At 43.4% G+C, this 18,936-nt stretch overlaps 1 protein-coding gene across 2 annotated transcripts in view; it reads right to left on the bottom strand.

Moving 5' to 3' along the window:
* The window catches only part of GABRA5 (gamma-aminobutyric acid type A receptor subunit alpha5), an 83,709-nt gene extending 66,069 nt beyond the window's left edge, over window positions 1-17,640 (bottom strand). Inside the window, exons 1-6 of one of the 2 annotated variants that reach the window (XM_037898751.2) lie at window positions 17,473-17,640; window positions 14,795-14,926; window positions 14,354-14,508; window positions 4,506-4,627; window positions 960-1,027; window positions 627-847 (exon numbers count right to left, since the gene is read on the bottom strand). In XM_037898751.2, the coding sequence (XP_037754679.1) occupies window positions 627-847; window positions 960-1,027; window positions 4,506-4,627; window positions 14,354-14,439 (497 nt within the window). In that variant the 5' untranslated portion in view covers window positions 14,440-14,508; window positions 14,795-14,926; window positions 17,473-17,640. The remainder of the gene's footprint in view (window positions 1-626; window positions 848-959; window positions 1,028-4,505; window positions 4,628-14,353; window positions 14,509-14,794; window positions 14,927-17,472) is intronic. The other variant, XM_037898755.2, reaches the window with a different exon arrangement.
* Between the last annotated feature and the right edge of the window lie 1,296 nt (window positions 17,641-18,936).

The following is an 18,936-nucleotide window of genomic DNA, read 5'->3' as shown; positions in this document are numbered from 1 at the left end:
ATATCTAGGTTAAGAATTGATGAGGCTTCATAATATCATCAGATCAGATAAGAAGCAGGGCCTTGAAAAGTTCAGACATAGATCTGATTCTCAAAGACTAAAAAATGTACCAGCTTTGTCTTGAAAGTGCACTTGTTAAATAGCTTTGTAATGCCCTATCTACTGCCTGCAAGGCTTTATTCCAGTGATGGCTTGTCCTTCAGCTAAATTAGAACTAGAAACAAACAGAAGCTTTAAGAGTTCAAGATGTACTATACCAGAGACAGATTTAACTTTCTGGTAGTTAAAACAGCTCTCTCACATCACATCAGCAGAGCGGTTGAAATCAAAAGTAATAGGAGAGTACAGACCTACATAAAACAGTAGGACTGAATCATCTGCTCCACAGAGAATATGCATTCCATTTCACCAAAGAAAATATTTCAGCATTAGCATTGTTCAGAAGCTGCAAATTAATTAGTAATTATAGGCAGCGATTATGCTTTCCATTTTCTCTTGATATTCTCATAAAAATGTGCAAAAAGTCTACTTTATTAATTCTATTCTGAGAAAAATCTGACATTCCAAACAAGTAACTGTAGAGCTACTAGGGAGTAAGAATAAAAAGAAATCGGAAAAATCCTTACCTCATGGTATAGAGTAGGGTGCCATCATCTTCAAGGCGTAGAAGTTTGTTCGGTGTTGTCATGTTGTGAGCTATAGATTTTTTACCATTATGGAAGAAAGTATCTGGAGTCCAGATCTTGCTGGCAAGCAGATTGTTAAGAGGGAGGCGTTGCATCGGTCCTTTGAATCGAAGTCTTTCATCTTTCCAGCTTTGTCGGAAAAAAACGTCAATGGTGTATTCCTGACATAAAGAACCAATCATGTTAATAATGTGTCTCAAAAGAAATAATAATTTTACAGGTATTTTAACAACAGAAATAATACTGATTTAGGATTCATATGCTATAACCTACCATTTCTGTGTCTGACACTGGACCAAAACTGGTAACGTAGATGTCTGTTTTCACCTGAGTTATTCTCTCTGTAGCAAAGAGACACAGACCGTGAATCAGTAATTGCTATAACAAACAAATATACACTCTGGATGTATTTCTTTTTCTATTAATAACTACATTTTTTAGGCCCGGATTTTCTAAGAAGCCAAAAACATTGAAATTCAATGGGCTTTGGGTGCCTAAGTCTTTGGCTCCTTTGACAATCCCAGACTTAATGTTTTTTTAAGCATGGGATTTTCAGAAGATTTTAAGTGAGCTCGGAGCCCAAGTCCCATTTTTTTCAATGGTGTCATAGTGGTGAGAGTAGGCTTAGAAAGTCTTCTAAAATACAAACTATATGAACATTAATAAATATTAATTGACTGTAACTCTGCCCTACAGACATGTATGAAAGACCTGGTTCCTGAAAGGCATTGCTATACCCCTTTGGAAGTCAATTACACCAATGCAAAATCAGAATGGTAGCCTTGTACATACACATCATACTTACATCACACTGACGTAACTGACTAAACCGGGAACAGGACAATAGTGAATCAGGCCCTAAGTACTTATCCCAAAGAGTGTAAAATCTACATAGACAACTCACTGCACAAACAAGGGAAGAGACAGTGGAAACACTGAGCGGTGTGTAAGAATGGTGAAATACATGACGCAGTCTGTTAGTTCCATAAGTTTCATATGGATTTATCTTTTTTAACTTGTTTTGTGGTTATCACGTTTAGCCATGGGATTATTAATACTTCTCTGCGGAGAGGATTATGGTTCAAAGACATTTTGGAAGTATTGCTTTTTAAGAAGGGACTTGGACAGTTGGTGGACCAAGTCCAGGAGAGGGGATTCCAGGAACAGGAGCGGTGTGGATGAGTGTCTGCAAGAGCAAGAGGAAAGCAGTTAGTAGAACACCTTGATCAGAGTGACTGGGAGCAAAAGGCTAGAAGAGCAGAGAAGTGAGTGGAAGCCAGGCTGTAAAAGGTCTTGGAAAGCAGAACAGGAAGATTAAACCTGTGCAGAAGGTGAGGAGAAGCCAGAGGAGAAATGTATACAGGGCCTGGACAAGGTCGGAGTAGCAGGGATAATGGATGTAATTTTAAATACTGGCATTTTCAAATAGCAGATATAGGTGCTACACAGCAGGTGTACAAATACAATTTCATCACATCTAGCTGATCATAGAAAAGGGTATTTTTTATTTTTACCTTTTCTAGAGATTTTTGTCACTCACACTATAAAATAAGTTTGATTTATTCTGCACGACTTGTACATGTTATTTCCCAATTGTGGAACTTAAAATATTTGGGAAGGTGAAGTCAGGCATCACATTAGAAGAAAATATTATCGAAAGGAAAAACAAAAACCTATTCAACTACAGAAACCCTTAGAGGTGATTAGAAGAATATGTGTCATGGGCCTGCCTGATCCAAACCCGATTTGAATCCAATGAGAGTGACCGGAAAGACTTCAATGGGTTTTAGAGAGGCCCTCTGTTCAGGGAGACTGGATTGCCTTAGGCCACACACAGCTAACTAAATATAATTTGTTTGTTTTTTTAAGGACTAGGGCATCAGATAAGATCCACAGTGTTACTGGTGCAGGGGCTTTCCCATTTTACTAGAAGTAATGTGATGGTCTCACAGTGGAGCTGCCCATGCAGCCCTTATTCAGGTGAGACTCTCATTGACTTGAAAGAGAGATTTGCCTGAGTGAGGATCAGGCCCATTATGTCAAGATTGGGTCCCAACTGAAGATTTCTAAATACCGATACAATCGGCAATGAACTGCCTTATTGCTGCAAAATATAATTCTTTCAACAGAGTTATTTTAAATTAGTATTAAAAATAATCTATTGTGTAAGGAGGCTCTGCTGTGCGATAGATATAATTTTGTACAGTATACATATTGACATATTGACATATTTTTGACATATTTTTGACACTTGACATATTTTTTCAATGAGTCTACCAGAGACAAATAACCATTTTACTGCACTGGAAATGTTATCAGTGTGGCAGACCACTCCAAGCAACAGAGGATTCTGCTCACCAATACTTTACGTGAAACACTTCTGTGGTTTGCTTTATTGTAATGTATAACAATACATGTGAAGTATACCATACCGCTTTAAGAGCCAAATGCAAATGTCAAGGTTCCTTCCCCACTCTGAACTCTAGGGTACAGATGTGGGGACCTGCATGAAAGACCCCCTACGCTTATTCTTACCAGCTTAGGTTAAAAAGTTCCCCAAGATACAAACTTTGCCTTGTCATTGAACAGTATGCTGCCACCACCAAGCGTTTTAAACAAAGAACAGGGAAAGAGACCACTTGGAGACGTCTTCCCCCAAAATATCCCCACAAGCCCTACACCCCCTTTCCTGGGGAAGGCTTGATAAGAATCCTCACCAGTTTGTACAGGTGAACACAGACCCAAACCCTTGGATCTTAAGAACAATGAAAAATCAATCAGGTTCTTAAAAGAAGAATTTTAATTAAAGAAAAGATAAAAGAATCACCTCTGTAAAATCAGGATGGTAAATACCTTACAGGTAATCAGATTTAAAACTTAGAGAATCCCTCTAGGCAAAACCTTAAGTTACAAAAAGACACAAAAACAGGAATATACATTCCATCCAGCACAGTTTATTTTACCAGCAATTAAACAAAAGAAAATCTAACACATTTTCTAGCTAGATTACTTATAGATTACTTACTAACTTTACAGGCTGCATTCCTGATCTGTTTCCGGCAAAAGCATCACACAGACAGACCAAAACCTTTGTTCCCCCCCATCCAGATTTGAAAGAATCTTGTCCCCTCAGTGGCCATTTTGGGTCAGGTGCCAGCAGGGTTACCTTAGCTTCTTAACCCTTTACAGGTGAAAGGGTTTTTCCTCTGGCCAGGAGGGATTTTATAGCACTGTATACAGAAAGGTGGTTACCCTTCCCTTTGTATTTATGACAGCAAATAACTGAGCAAGGCTGCCCGCACTCAAAGCACGATATAAAGCACAGTCTTTGTGGCTTGCTTCAACTAAGGCCAATGCAAAGGTATGAAGTCTCAATAGCTCACTTCAGCAATGTTCCAGAGGAAAAGGACCCCCTGTTTCTCCTCCCAAATGTAGCCTTCTAGAAACTGATTGACCCATCCATCCATCACTCTTTGGCTGAGAGCACATCCCTCTTATATAGACTGTTAAGTGGGGATTAATTAATTGCCCACAGTTTGCTCAGTCTACGATGCTGTGAATCCCTACAGTCAAGGCAAGCAGCCGGGATCTTTCTAGCAAGAAGGAGAATCCTCTCATCAACTTCTGGATGGTATCTTATTCCCCATCACAATTAGCCATTTGTTTACGAAGGCTTTGTTCTGTTTCCATTTGGTTAGGTAGACAGAGCAAGTACATTTAACAGGTTTTTTCCACTGACAAATATTCATTTTATGTAGGCTTCACTGTAGTAATTACACAAGAGTGACACTAAATGATGCAATAGAAATTCTACTATACCTCCCAGTCCTGGGCGCAATCTATTGTCATAGCCATCCAGTAGGCCATCCAAGATCCTGGTGAATATGGTAATATTATTGTTGGTGTCATCTTTCCCTGAAGCTGTTGGCATTAGTGAGAAGCTGTTTAAAATAAATAAATAAATAAATAAACAAATAAATAAAGGGAACAGATTAAAAGCTGTGCCAGTCTCAGAGGGATCCATGGGGATTAGATCTCATACCCCGCTTCCCTCCAATTTTCCACCCTCTCCCACAGTCTGAAGTATTCAGATGAAATTCTGCAATGTGAACTGCATGGTTTTCCTCTATTCCTCATGCCCCTCCTCTGCTTCTGCTTTTTGCTTTGCTGCTGGGAGAGGTAGTGACATATCTTTCTGTATGAGAAATCTCAGAACATCAAAGATGAACAAGTGGCTGATGGCAAAACTCCCATTTACTTCAATGGAGCCAGGATTTCACTTCAAATCTTCTTGGTTTCTCAAAAGCAGAGGACAGAATAAATAATTCTTCTACTCCCCTCCTTGTTTTCATCCCTTGCATTGAGCAAACAACTGTTATACATTGTGGACCTGATTCTACAGCCATTACGTTGAATCATGCATTCCTTGTTCAATATAAAGTCTCATAGACTTCAGTAGACATGTCTAAATATGTCAGGCATGGTGGCCCTTTAAGCAAGCAAAATATCCTATTCCCCCCTTTCTTGAACTGTCTGCTCAAGTACTGTGGGATCAGGCCCAGGGTGCTCTATGTGAGTTTACAGACAAAGCAAACCTAACCTTGTGTCCGGGGCATAAGGAAGGAACCTATGTTAACTTCTTTCCAGTATTTTTAGAATGAAGAATATGTTACTAAAGACAATGAAACTATGGGGTCACGAGGAGAAATGGCTGGAATATTTTCACTGAAAGACCTTTTTGTTTTGGTGAAAAAAATATTGTTCACCAAAATGTTTTGCTTAAAAATTTTAATTTCTGGTCAAATATTTGTGTTTTTTAATCAAAAAACCAGAACTCAAAAATGTTTCAGTAAGAATTTTTACCCAAAACTCTTTTTGAAAACTGAAAAGATATTCTTTTTAATGGCCTAGTTGGGTAAAAAGGGCTCTGTCAGACGATTCCCCAGTGCAGGCACTTGATGAACCTTCTTGCAAGCCATAATATAGGGGAGCATTCGAGGGGGAGGGAGGAGGGCACTTCAGTGTGGGGACCATAGCAGGCAGTGCTATGGAGATTCCCAGAAATTCTAGAGCCCACAGGGCAGCCCTGGGAGGCTGCTGTAACTTCGGCCCTGAGGGCTAAGTTATGCTAGAGGCAGCCCCTTGAGCAGCCCAGGATCAGGAGAGTGCAAAGCCTTGAAGCCCCTTTTACAGCCTTCCCCCTAGGTTCTTAGAGGCACTGCACTGAATCTCACCCCTTGCCGAAGCCACAAGACCATCCAACCACTCTATGCTCTCCAGGTTAATTTAACTCCCAGTTCTGTCTCTTATGACTACATCTGCTCCATTGGCCAGTGCCTCACTGAGGTGGATAGTGCAGTGCAAATGATCAACTAAAATAATATGGCAGCTGCACCTTCAGTTTAGTTGAAAACAACATCCTAGTGAATGGAGGTAGGTAACAGAAGTGACAGAGGTCCTAAGTATTCAGCTGGCATTGCAGATACAGAAGGAAAATCCCAGAAGCCTGTTTAAAAAATTTAATCAGCTTCTTTTCCCCAACAACAGCAAAAGGACATATTCAATTATTCCTCCTGATAGATGGAAAGATGAAATTGCCCTTTTTAAAAAGGAGGTCCTAAGATCATTAAGGGTTCATTATTTTCCAGCTCACTCGTATCCCCAGCCCTTACCTTGGTCTCAGGTGAAGGAATTAAATTACACATTAAACAGTTTAATATATTATCAGAATTGTTAGATTGTAAAGCTATCTCAAAAAAGGGAAGTCAAGATACTAGTTCAGAAAAGTAAACTTTCTTTTGGTACCAGGCCAACTGAATTTCTCCAGGAGAGTGCCAATTAGGGTGACCAGATATCCCAATTTTATAGGGACAATCCCGATTTGGGGGTCTTTTTCTTATATAGGCTCCTATTACTCCCCACCCCCGTCCTGAATTTTCTCATTTTGCTGTCTGGTCACCCTAGTGCCAATAAACGCCCCTCTATTTATTACACAAACTATTAATTTGTCTCTGCATTCTGGTGTAATTCCCGTCCTACTGGAAACCCTATTCTTAAAAAAGAACGCAAGAAAGAAAAGCAGCTTTGAAATCTAAAATATTTTTCAGTGTCTAATTTGCCCTTTCTTGTGAAAGTTCTTGAAAGAATTGTTGTCAAGTAACTACCAGTATATCATCGCCTTATCACAAGCAATCTGTCAGTGTTAACTGTCAGGCTTTGGACCAAATTGCAACAGAGACAGTGAAGCTTAAAACTGTGAATGGTTTACCTTTCAATGTGGATGACTGAGCATCTTTAGGGAGTTATAAGGTTTTGCATTGCTAGACGTTTCTGCTGGTTTTGATGGCCTTGATTATGCTGAACTGATTGCAATATTAAATTGTTTTGACAAGAAGTATACTTGCTTGATTTTGGTCATGTTTATTTGATCTTAAGCAGTTTGTCTCTTTTGCTTTTAATTCTTTTACTATCTCTTAGGGGTCTTTCCTGAGTCCACTGTCATTCCAAAACCAAAAATCTTTCTTTACCAACAATTAAAGTTGCTCAGTGACAATAACATACTTACCTATTACATCATTTATAAAACTTGAGCATTTAAAAGTATGGAAATGAAGGCTGAAGATAGTACTAAATAACATAGCAGTTTTTATAGTACCCATAAAGAAACACATTCTCATAAAATATAAAGAATTGCATATTTCATTGTAAAATTACAACCTTAACTCTGACCCAAAGTAAATGACTTTTTCATTAGCAATCTCAAAATCTAAACTGCACGCTAGACCCTTCTGCAAAATATAAAACTGTTTGCATGTCTATGTTTGTAGTGTTTTTGTAGCTATGTTGGTCCCAGGGTCTCACAGAGAAGGGGGTGGGGTAATCTTTTATTTGTCTCTTCACCAACAGAAGATGGCCCAATAAAAAATATAACCTCACCCACCTTGTCTCTCTACCTGTATATGTGGCAGATAGTACAACCCCATATAGTATCTTTGGAGAGCATTGTATTAAATTTAGGAATGGTTTATGTATGAGTGTCCCCGACTCTATAGAGATGGGGGTAGGGGCCACCACAGCTCCACCAAGAACTAAAAACAGTGGGGTTTGGTTAAGGCAAGTCGCTGAGACCATAAACAGCTCCAGTGAGGTATCACCACTATGAGATAGCTTGCATACACTGGTTCCAACTGCGTTTTCCAGAGACAAAGAGACAAAGAAAGAACTTGAGATATATAAAGACTGAGTTTAAACAGATTCAGGATCTTCCTTTTGCTTTAGCAAATGGACAGGACCTTTGGTCCAAAGGGGACCTCAGCCCTTGCTGAAGGGGTAGAAGGAATGCTGGCCTATCGGACTCCCCATGCGGAAGATGGGTAGTTTTCTGGTATGTTAGTAAGTATGTGGGGACTTTTTTAGATATTTTCTCTGTGATGCTTTTATCCAAAGAATAAATGTACTTTGCAGAGCAAGAGTTGTGTGGTAACTTGTAACTGCTGGCACGCACTGGTCATATCCCCATAGAGCAAGCTAAGCACAGGCACTGGTTTGCTGGGGATATCACAGTACAGTATATGCCAAGGGAATGTGTAGCCTTAAAACCTTTGGTCAGGAGGGGAAAAAAACCTGGGTCTCCCCACCAAAGAGAGGTAATGACTCGGAGCCTGAAACCTTAAGTGGATGGCCAGAAGGGACTACAGAGGAGAAATACAGGTGCAGCTAACTCTGAAACTGCGACAATATACCTCAGTGACAAATTTTGATCAATATCAAATGCGTATTACGACAGTCTTCCTGTAATTTAGTCTTCCATGCCTCCTTTGGATGAAGTGATCCCAAAAACATGGATTAGATTCTTGCTGCACAGAAGAACCACATATTTTTATGAAGATGAGTTAAGCTTCGTCCCTTTCACCAAAAGACTTTTGCCCAAGCCCCCAGTCCCTATTGCATTCATTCCACAGCACAACATTTTTACTGGTAGTTCTATGGGTATGTAAGCTTTGCATTTTTTTTTCAGATGGTCTTTCAAGGTAAAGGGGTAAAAAAGGAAGGAAGGAATAGGCTGTGAGTGTACACAGCTGGAAATTAGGGTCCCAATGAATTAGTATTCCTCGTGACTGAATAGGCATCTGTGTACCATGCTATTATATAGAGACAAACTGGAAGGAATTAGGAAAAGAGAAACCAAAAGAATGAAATGCCTGATTCAGAGGAAGAATGAAAAGAGCTATGTGTCCACGGAAGCCCATGGGAGTCTCTTCAATGGGCTTTGGATCAGGCCCTACGAGAACATGAGGGAGAACTGATAACTGCCTATAAGTGCTAGAAGCGTGATGACCCCAGGGAAGAAATTTTGTTTAGGGTTGTAGAGCATAACCAGGAATAATGTGAAGGGGAGGTAAAATAAGACTGAATTTCATGAAAATCATCTGAATGATGAGAGCTACTAGATTGTGGAGTAGTATCTCATGGAGAACAAAGGAAGCCCCTTTGACTAAGATATGTAAAAGTAGACCAGACAAAACACTCAAAAAATATATTGTAGAGAAAAAATTCTTGCATTGCTCGGAGGCTAGAGTTAGTAGAGCTCATATATTTCTCACTCACTCTGATTAAAACTGTTAGTTGATAGTGAATAACACCAACGTAAACATGCATCCTCATAAGATTTCCTCTCAGCTGCATTTCAGAAAACCAAAGATATCCCCTTTGCTCAAGTGGAGGGGCATTCTGATTGACTTGAGGCCTTATGTGTGAAGAGCAAGTTTCTGCAGTGATGAAGTCAGCCTTCTACTACTTGAGAGATTTTCAGAATTCTTCCCTTTTCTCTTCTGAGGTAGAGACTGTGCCTTTCTGCCTCTGGGATAAATCACTGTCAAGTTTTAGGGCTGAAGATAGCTGGTGGAGAATTACTCCTTTTGTGTAGGGAAATGCCCTTCACTGGTGGAAACCTGGCAGCAGCAACTCTGCTACATCCTCTGCTGTACCCCAGAGCAAGGGAAGAGAAGGGGTGTATCAGGAGGAGTGTGATCAGGAGGGGGCATCCTACTATGACTTATCCTCTACTGACACAAGGTTAGAATAGGCCCTCTGCTGGCTCTAACTTTTATGCCGGCTGAGGATCAGGGAGCTGCAATGCATCCATCACTCTCTACTGCCTGAATTTATTGGAAAAGCAGGGCCTTACTTACTGGCATTCCAAATTGCTTGAGTAATAGTAGAACTGTTCAAAAATGCAAAAAACAATACTGACTTTTTGATGAAAATGTTCGACCAGCTCCAATTAACAGTTTAGTTTTCTAAATGCAGAAAGAGTCAACAGCAAGCTGGACTGACTGCGATTAAGATCCACCTCACTTCTCCTCTTGCACCAATAGTACTGGTTCCCAGTCAGGTTTCTCATTAGCGAAAAGATATTTTTGGTCACTCATAAAGTGAGTCTTTACCAAATAACAGCTAAATTAATCTTTTGAGGGCGTGATACTGCAAGATGCTCAACTGCACCCAAGAAGCAACACATACTTCACAGGGTAAGACACTGAATAAGTGACTCCTTGTTCTATGGGATGCCAGCTATGGTCCACTGATTCTCTGGAGAATCTGTCCGCTGTCTTCGACCCCCCAGTGACATCAGAAACATGCCCACCTTTTGTTTGTTCTGTGACAAATGGATACTATATTTCTTGCACACTCAAAACATTTATTGAGTTCAGTGGAAGTTTTGGGTGCACAAGGAATGAAAAATCAGACCCTTTGTCTAATCTTTAGCTGTTTGCTTTTACTGTAATTGATTTTATACTGTTCACTAACATCATAGTACAGATTAATTTTTAGTTTCAGCAAAATTGTAAAGCATCTTAAGATACCTCAGTAGAGTAAGGTATTATAAAACTTAAGGTCTAATTCTAGCAAGCTTGAAGTCTGCTTGACTCACATTAGACTGTTTATGCAGAACAAGGGTCATAAATCGCTATTATATGAACAATGCTGGGTTGGGGTTTTTTGTATTCTGGTCTTATTTGATCTATACCTCTGAATTTTAATTTTGTCACTTTTTTTAATAACACCATGTAACTATGTTTACAGTTCTACACCTCTCTTTCCCCCCATGGCTTAATGTTGTATGTAATTCTCAGCAGTCATGCCATATTTATGATAGCCCAGAATTACAGCTGAGATTTTGCTTTTGCTGAGATTTTAAAAACCGTCTGTGGGATTTAGATACATAATTCCCATTTATTTCATTGGGTATTACATGTCTTAGTCTCCTAGGAAGATTCGAAAATCACAGCCTTCATCTACAACTTCTTTTGGTGTTTTGTTTTTTAATCTTTGTCCATTGGTCCAAAATGACAGCAACTTTTCCTTAATGTTTTATAATAAAACACACTAAAATGTAGCACTGCATACCAAACCTAAATGATCCTAAATCATTACAGTACAGTCTATTCGCAATAATAAGTGTTAACTGTGGCAATCAAAGGGCTACTACTGTTTCTATACCACCCTAATATTTTATCTGAATATAGTACCTTTTTATCCTGAAGCATCCCAAAGCACTTAAACTATACACTGACATTGCCGCTGCTTCTAAGGCAGAACTACTTAGATACACTGCACCACCTTTTGCCCCGAGGCTGCTGCATGAGCACAGTGACAATTTGACCTTACCGCAGTACTTGAATTCTGTAGCACCAACAGTAGAGTGGATTAGAGCTGTTTACCTCTACAGGCCTAGGGTAAATTATTGGATCACAAAGGGAAAAAATGGTATTGTAGAGTAGCATTTTAGTACTTAATAGCTATTTGATTAACTCATGGAATCAAATGGCCCAATTTGGCAGGACTGTCTCTCTCTGTTTATATGGTACAGGCTTTACAACTCAGGTGAGTTGCAGGTCACAATTGAAGTGCACTGGCAAAACTTTGCAATGAATCCTGCCTGAGGCTTATTTCTATCCATTATTTTTTTCCTATTTTTAGCCACTTTGAAGACCCTGTCTTCAAAGACCAACAAATCCACACTTCTATGTTAAAGGGAATACCACACAGAAGTTAAAGGACTGAATATTATCCAAGAAAACATGGCTAATGCTAACTTATTGCATGCTTTCCTGCTTACTATACCAGTGAAGTGAAAGGGCAGAGACCTCAAGGTTGCAATCCTAGCATGTTTCTCAAAATGGTAAAATTTTAACAAATTACCACCATCTTTGTAGAGCCATACTATCACTGTCTAATTCCTTTTCATTTCTATAATAAACTAAGGTACGTATTCTCAAAAGGATGTAGGCACCTAACTATCACTTTAGGCACTTAAATCCCAGAACAAGGCCCCTCTGAGATTCACAAACACTCTGCTCAGCTACCTCTGAACCCCATAGGTGCCTAGCTCATTCAGCACCTCAATTTTTGCAGTAAAAGTTCCCTTGGCACCAATGTTTCTGCTGCTGAGCACGTGCACTGTCCCTTATGCTTGATAGCCAGACACCTAAGGCTCAGATCAATGCAGAAACCAGGGGAAGCTAGGCATTGCTCGCTTGCAGGGCCTGATCCAGTTAGCCTTGCAGGGCCTGATCCAGCTCAGACCTTGCCAGTGGATCAGGCCCTATAGAGAAGCTTACACAGAATGCTGGGGATAAAGGGGGAGAAGAAGTGTACACCACCTCCCCAGGGGGAACCTCCCTCCTAATGTTTAGCCCAGTGGGTAGGAAAGTCACTTGGGATATGGGTGACCCACAGTTCTCCCCACTTTGTCTGAGGCGGAACAGGGATTTGAACAGGGACTCTGTCATTTCTTAGGTGAGTGCTCTCACTCCTGAGTTATGGTACATTCTGATGTGAAGTTCCCCCAGTTGGAGCAGGAGGAGTGGACTAAAAGTTATGAGAGAGGTTGTTGTCCTTGTCCTCCTTCCCACCTTTGGTAAAATACAAGGTAGTCATTCTCCTCCTGCCTAACACCAGGAGAGGGTTAGCAGCTGAGAATCCCAAGTAGAGGTAGGTGCCCCCAGGCAGTCTGAGTTTAGGCATCTATCTTTGAGAGATGGGCGCTGGTTAGGACACACCCATCAACGTAGCATCTCCCACTGGCTAGCTTAGAGGAGGAGGAAGCTAGGGTGCTGGGTTTTGTGAATCGCTCATTCTAAGGCACCTCTCTCTCCCCATTCATTGCATAGGGAGTCCACACACCAAACTCAGGCCTAAGAGTTAGGCATGGTGGCTCTGAGCATCACTACGCCTCGGTATTTTTGTGAATCTAGACCTAAGAGCCTGATTCTGCTCCCAATAAGATCCAATGGGAGTTTTGCCATAGGCTGCATGATAGCAGGAGCCGGTGTACCATAGACTAGTGTTTGAATTTTTCAGCTGTTCAGCTTCCTTGTAGTATGCACGTTTAGAACTGTCTGCTTTTTCTCAAATGACTGGAAACAGAGTTCTGAGTGTCTTAATAGGCTTATATTGGAGATGGGTCTGAGCCATCAAGTTCAGATCCAAAGGTTTGTGGGAGTTCACACCCAGGTGTTAGTTTTGTGCATTTTAAAGAGTCACCAGTCACAAAGTTTGGCTCCAGTGCTAGTTCCAAACTCTTCAAAAATGTAATGTTGTTGAGATGGGGAGTTTATTTGAATCTATCTTTATTATGTATTTTTCAAAGTGGGGAGCTGTTAATGTATGTCCCAGGATGGGATTCAATTAGGAAAATTTATTTTTCAACAAAATTGTATACATACCTTTTTACCAAAATGTAGTCACTTTAGATGTCTATAAACCTTGCTAAATGCTTTGTTTAAAATCACTTTCATAGGCTGTTTCTGGTACGTTAGTGAAAACACCTATGTTTGGGGTTTTTTGAGAGGTGAAATATAGCAGTGATATTTGCTATAGTTAACATTCAGAAAACAATGATTCAGGTAGGCACCTAAAAAAGTTTAATTAAATAGAATTGTTTGTAACATATTCTGTTGAAATATTTTCTCAACTTTCAAACCTGTATTTTCATTTTGAGTAGGAGCAAGCTCACTTTTAAATAATTAATTTTAATAACTGGGAGCTCATACTGAATTCTCTCTGCCCTATTACAACCTGAAATGGCTTGCTTCACCAACTGTACCCTGTGTACTATGATCCAGAAGAAGAAAGGTGTCAGCAATTCTTATTTCAGAACTCACTAGGGGCTCAATCCCTGCAATGTGTTGAGCACTCTGGCCTTGTTCAAGCAAAACACTAAAGCATGTACTTAACTTTAAGCATTTAAAGTTAAGCACTTTTTCCCACTGAAGTCATGGGAACTTCATCTACTTAAAGTTTAAAATATAATTTAGTGCCTTGCTACTGGGGTCAGCACATTCAGCACCTGGCAGGCTTGACCTCTATGGTTGTGATCCTGAATTTCTTGTACACACAAAACTCCCTTTGACTTCAGTATTCACCACAGTCAGCAGCAGTGCAAGGGATATAGGACTGGTCCATAAATTGGTGGGGAACAGAACATTTCATTGGGAAAAAATAATTGCTCCCTTTCCCCCTGACATCAGTAGTGGATCAAATGCAAGTCTATTTTTCTTCCTGCCACACAGTGGGAGGAAACAGAGCTTTAGATGTTCTTTAAGTCATATCTGTGAACATACTGTCTTCAGTTTAAAAAAGTCAAACATGTGACAACTTACCCAAAGTGATTGGCTAAACTTATGGAAATGCAGAGAAGGAAGAAGTTTTTGATCATGATAAAAGTAGGGAACATTCCATTGTCCATTCCAAATGAGTTTAATAATATAAGCAGTTGATTTGGGAAAGGTATTCCTTTCCCTCCTTTGTTCTTAAGCTGTAAGAGACAAAAAATAAATATATCAATAAAAAAACAGATACAGAGATGATAGGATAACAACATTCAGACAACAAAAAAGTGTCTGTTTTTAATTATTTGCGTATATTTACCTATACACATCTCATATTGTACATTATAAAAATGAATTTATTCAGGCCCTCTTTAGCTTGTGCTAATAGCAAATTACAAAACAAAAGAATTTTTTGTTGATTTGCTCATTAAGCAAATAATGTAGAATTATAGAGATGCTTACTAGTTTCCAAATACTGGTTTTAACTCTTACCTACTTTAAATAACAGCTATATGCTGCATAATCAAGTGTTGTTTGTGTGTGCTTTTCTTAGTTACGTTCTTTTCTTCTTCCCAATTCAATTACAAATTTGTCTTTCCCAAATCTCCTGTTAGAAACCCTCTTCTACTTGGAATTCAGGTTGCCAATACGTTGTGCATTAAAAGAAGACAAAAACATGATCTTTATTTTAAATGCACATAAACCTCATGCTAGGGAAATGATTTACAATAATATAATACCTGCCTGGGGGATTGATTGTCACTTTTTGCATGCCTGCCTCAATGATTAAGTAACCTAATAATTACAGTATTTGGGAGAGCTGTCTCTCACTGCTCAACTCTGTGTCCTAATTAAAGTGTTACACACATACACACACACACACACACACACACACACCCCTTTCAAGCCAGCACTTCTTGCTCTTTCTTGATTTTGGATCTGCTCAGGTAAATGAACAGAGCCTACTCACTTTCTCTTTCACAGTCCAAAAAAACCAAAATGGTTTAACCATTACAATCTACGACGTCGACTCCCCCACACAACTCCTAGAAATATTCAGTTGACAAAACTAGGGACCATTCAGTGGGGCTATGGAGCTCTTCTTTGATCAGTGGGAAATGTGGGTTAAACTTGTCTATAAAGAGACAGGGAGACATTTCTCCCGGTGTCTTACTGACAGGTAATAGCTTCCCTTGAGCCTTCCCCAGTGGCCCAGCACTTGGCTAGAGCAGGAATCGGTCAGTGGGCTGGTTCCCTCTCTCTCTCTCCCCTTGCAGCCAGGGCATTGCAGAGACCCACAAAGCCTTCATCCCCTCCAACTCACTGCCTTGCAAACACAGCCTCAGCCCTGTCACCGACCCTGCAATCACTGTAGCCTCTCCCTCATTTACTTGTTCACCCATGTCTTGATGCTCCATGGAGTCTCCCCAGAAGCACAGTACCAGCCCACAGTGGAACACAGTCCCAGAGCCTCTACCTCTGCCCACTACTGCCTCCGGTGCTCTTTGGGGTGCTATGCCCGGCTGCCCCCGAGCTGCCCAACTCTGCCAACTTCACAGGAAAGGCCAAAAGTGGCATGCCTGGCCTCCAAGAAAGCCCCATGACACTACCATGGGCAGCAAGACCACAGTGTACATGTCCAGTCCCGGTCCCACCATGAGCACCCATCGTGCCAGGTAAAGTTTGCACAGGCACATACAGGGCACTGCAGGGCCCAGTCACTCACAGAACATCAGGTGCGCTGGCTGCAAAGGTGCCCCACGGGGACCCTCCCCTTCCCTCCCTGTGGGACCTCAGCCCCCTCACCCCCAGGATTCCGGTATCCGTCATTGCTTTGAAAAGCAGGAATAATTCCTCTTTCCACTCCCCCCTCCCTCCTTACCAGCTGCCCTGGATCAGGAAGGGGCTGCTTGGGGCATCTTTCCTCTTGGGGCTGCTGCAGCCCAAGGCCAGGTGATGATCCCCAGATGCTGAAAGTTTCCCAGAGGCACCCAGGGATGGTACTGGGGCTGGGTGAGAGACCCAGACAGCTCCCTCCTGACGGGCTGCATTTGCTTTCCTTGCCTGCAGAACTCGGTTTCCTGCTTTCTCACCTGCCTCACCAGGATTGCCAGATTTCTACTGCATTAATAACCCAAAGTCACTTAAAAATTAGCCCCAAACTAAGTAGCCCAATCTATTTATTGAAACCAAATTGATGTGTTTTTTTAAAATTAACACATTGTTCTATACATAAATAACACAAGAAAGATTTTGGTAGATACCTAGTACAGATTTGATTAAATAAATTTTTAAAAAGCTACAAGTCCCAGCAGGAGTTCTCCACATTAGCAACAAAGCGATTAGATGACAATCAAATTCAAAATCCAAACCCCAAGGGGAATTTTGACAGGAGGTCACTCCACTAGCCACCCCCTACCTCAACCATATTAAAGTCCCCTTTTCAGACAGACATTCACACACCCAGCCCAGATGAGACCCCCCCAAAAAAACCCTGACAGCCAATGACCCCCACTAAAAATCCTTCCACCCAAAGTCCCCTACACCCTAGAAAAACCCAGAGCCCCAATATAAGCTGTCACCCAGATTTCCCCTGCTTCTCCCCCAAATAAACATCCTGCAACCCAGAGCCCCCTGACCCCAGTCACCTCAATAAACATCCTTCCATCCAGAGCCCACTGCCCCCCAGTAATCACCCCGTCACTCCAATAAACACCCTGCCATCCAGAGAGCCCTCTCCCCGAGTAATGACCCCATAACCCCATCACCCTAATATACACTCTGCCATCCAGAGTCCCCTGCCCTCCATTAATCACCCTATCACCCCAACAAACAGCCAGAGGTCCAGAGCCCCCTGCCCTCCAGTAATCAACCTGCCAGCCCAACAGACACCCTGCCATCCAGAGCCCCTTGCCGCCAGTAATCACCCTGTCACCCCAACAAACACCCTGCCATCCAGAATCACTGGCCCCCAGTAATCACCCTGTCACCCCAACAAACACCCTGCCATCCAGAATCACTGGCCCCCAGTAATCACCCTGTCACCCCAACAAACACCCAGCGGTCGAGAGCCCCCTGCCCCCCTGTAATCAACCTGTCACCCCAACAAACACCCTTCCGCCCAGAGCCCCCTCCCCCCGCCCTTCCATGTGCAGCCTCCCCCTGCCCACTGCCTTAGGTCCAGCCTGGCTGCCGCTCCCTCTCAGGCCGGAGGTCTCCTCCTCGCCCAGCCCCAGAGCCTGCAGGAGGCTGCCGGGCTCCAGCGCTTCAGCCCGGGCTCTGCAGCAGGCGCTCCCGCCGGGCAGGCTGCCGCCGTGTGAGCGGGGAGGCGGGCGGCGGGGGAGGCTGCGGAGGCAGAGCCTAGCCCGGGTCAGGTCGGGTCGGGGGGCAGGCAGGGGGCCAGCCCTGCCCCGCTTACCTTAGCTGCGGCTCGCGGCACGGCACGGCACTGCCCTGGGGGGGGGGGGGGGTGGCTCCAGCGTCCCGGCTCCCCCTGGAGCCCCGAGCGGGGTGGGGCAGCATCTTCCCAGTGCTGCTGCAAAGTGCACCCGGGGGGGGGGGGGAACCTGGCAGGGGGGAAGTGCCGGGGAGAGCAGCCCCCCCCCCCCCCCCCCAGACCCGGAGCCTTGTCCCGATCCCAACCTGCCCCGGACACAGGCGGCTCAGCGGGGCAGGGGCGCGCTCCGCCCGCCGGGCACACGATGGGCGCGGGCCGGGGGGACACGCGGACATCGGCTCGCGCCCGGCTCTGTCCCGGGCCGGGCTCTCACCTGCGCAGCAGAACAGGAGGCTGCGGAGCAGCGCGGCCAGGGGACGCTCCATGGCGGGGCAGGGGCAGAGGAGCGAGCAGCGCAGGTGAATGGCCTGTGGCGCCTGTCACTTCCAGCTGGCCACAGCCCCCCGGCCTCCCCACCCCCAGGGACACACACAGCACAGGCGCTGCCCCCCTCTCCTACCCCCCCCCCCGCCCCCAGGGAGACACCCATCCACCCACCACAGGTGTTGTCCCCTCCTCTCCCCCCAGGACACATACACACAGCACAGGCACTGCCCCCCACCCCCGACAGACACCCAGCATGGGCACTGCCCCCCACCCCTGGCATTGGCACTACTGCCCCCTTCTTGAGTCCCCCACGCAGGATACAGGTGCTGCCCCCTCCCCCAGGGAAACACACAGCACAGGCACTGCCCCCTCCCCTTTGCTCCCCCCCAGCCCAAAATGTAGCAGACTATCAGCAAACTAGCCCAAAATATCGCAACCCATGACTCCTCATAAAGAAACCCAAACAAACAAACAAACAAACAAAAACCCCTGCAACTGGCATTTTAAAATTGCCCAATTCCACAGGAAAATGGCAAAGCACCGCCACATGTCCTCCAAGCAGAAAGGCCGGCAGCTCAGGAGGCAGCTGGGCACCAGCAGAGACAGCCGCACATGGCAGAAATAGGCTGGCAGGCAAGTAGTCACCATCATGTCCCTTCCCAAGGCAATCAGCAGAATGGGACTGGGATGTGCATGCCTCCGGAGTGTGAGCCCCGACACGGGGAGGTTGCAGAAGAATTCACACTGGGCAGTGGATTTGCTTGCTGTTTGAAATGTTTGAGCCTTTCCAAAGTTTGGGGCTTGCATGCTG

The sequence above is a fragment of the Chelonia mydas genome, chromosome 1 (genome assembly GCF_015237465.2).
Source record: "Chelonia mydas isolate rCheMyd1 chromosome 1, rCheMyd1.pri.v2, whole genome shotgun sequence".
Classification (NCBI taxonomy): Eukaryota; Metazoa; Chordata; order Testudines; family Cheloniidae; genus Chelonia; species Chelonia mydas.
The sequence above is the reverse complement of the archived record's forward strand: the minus strand, read 5'-3'. Positions and strand labels throughout refer to the sequence as shown.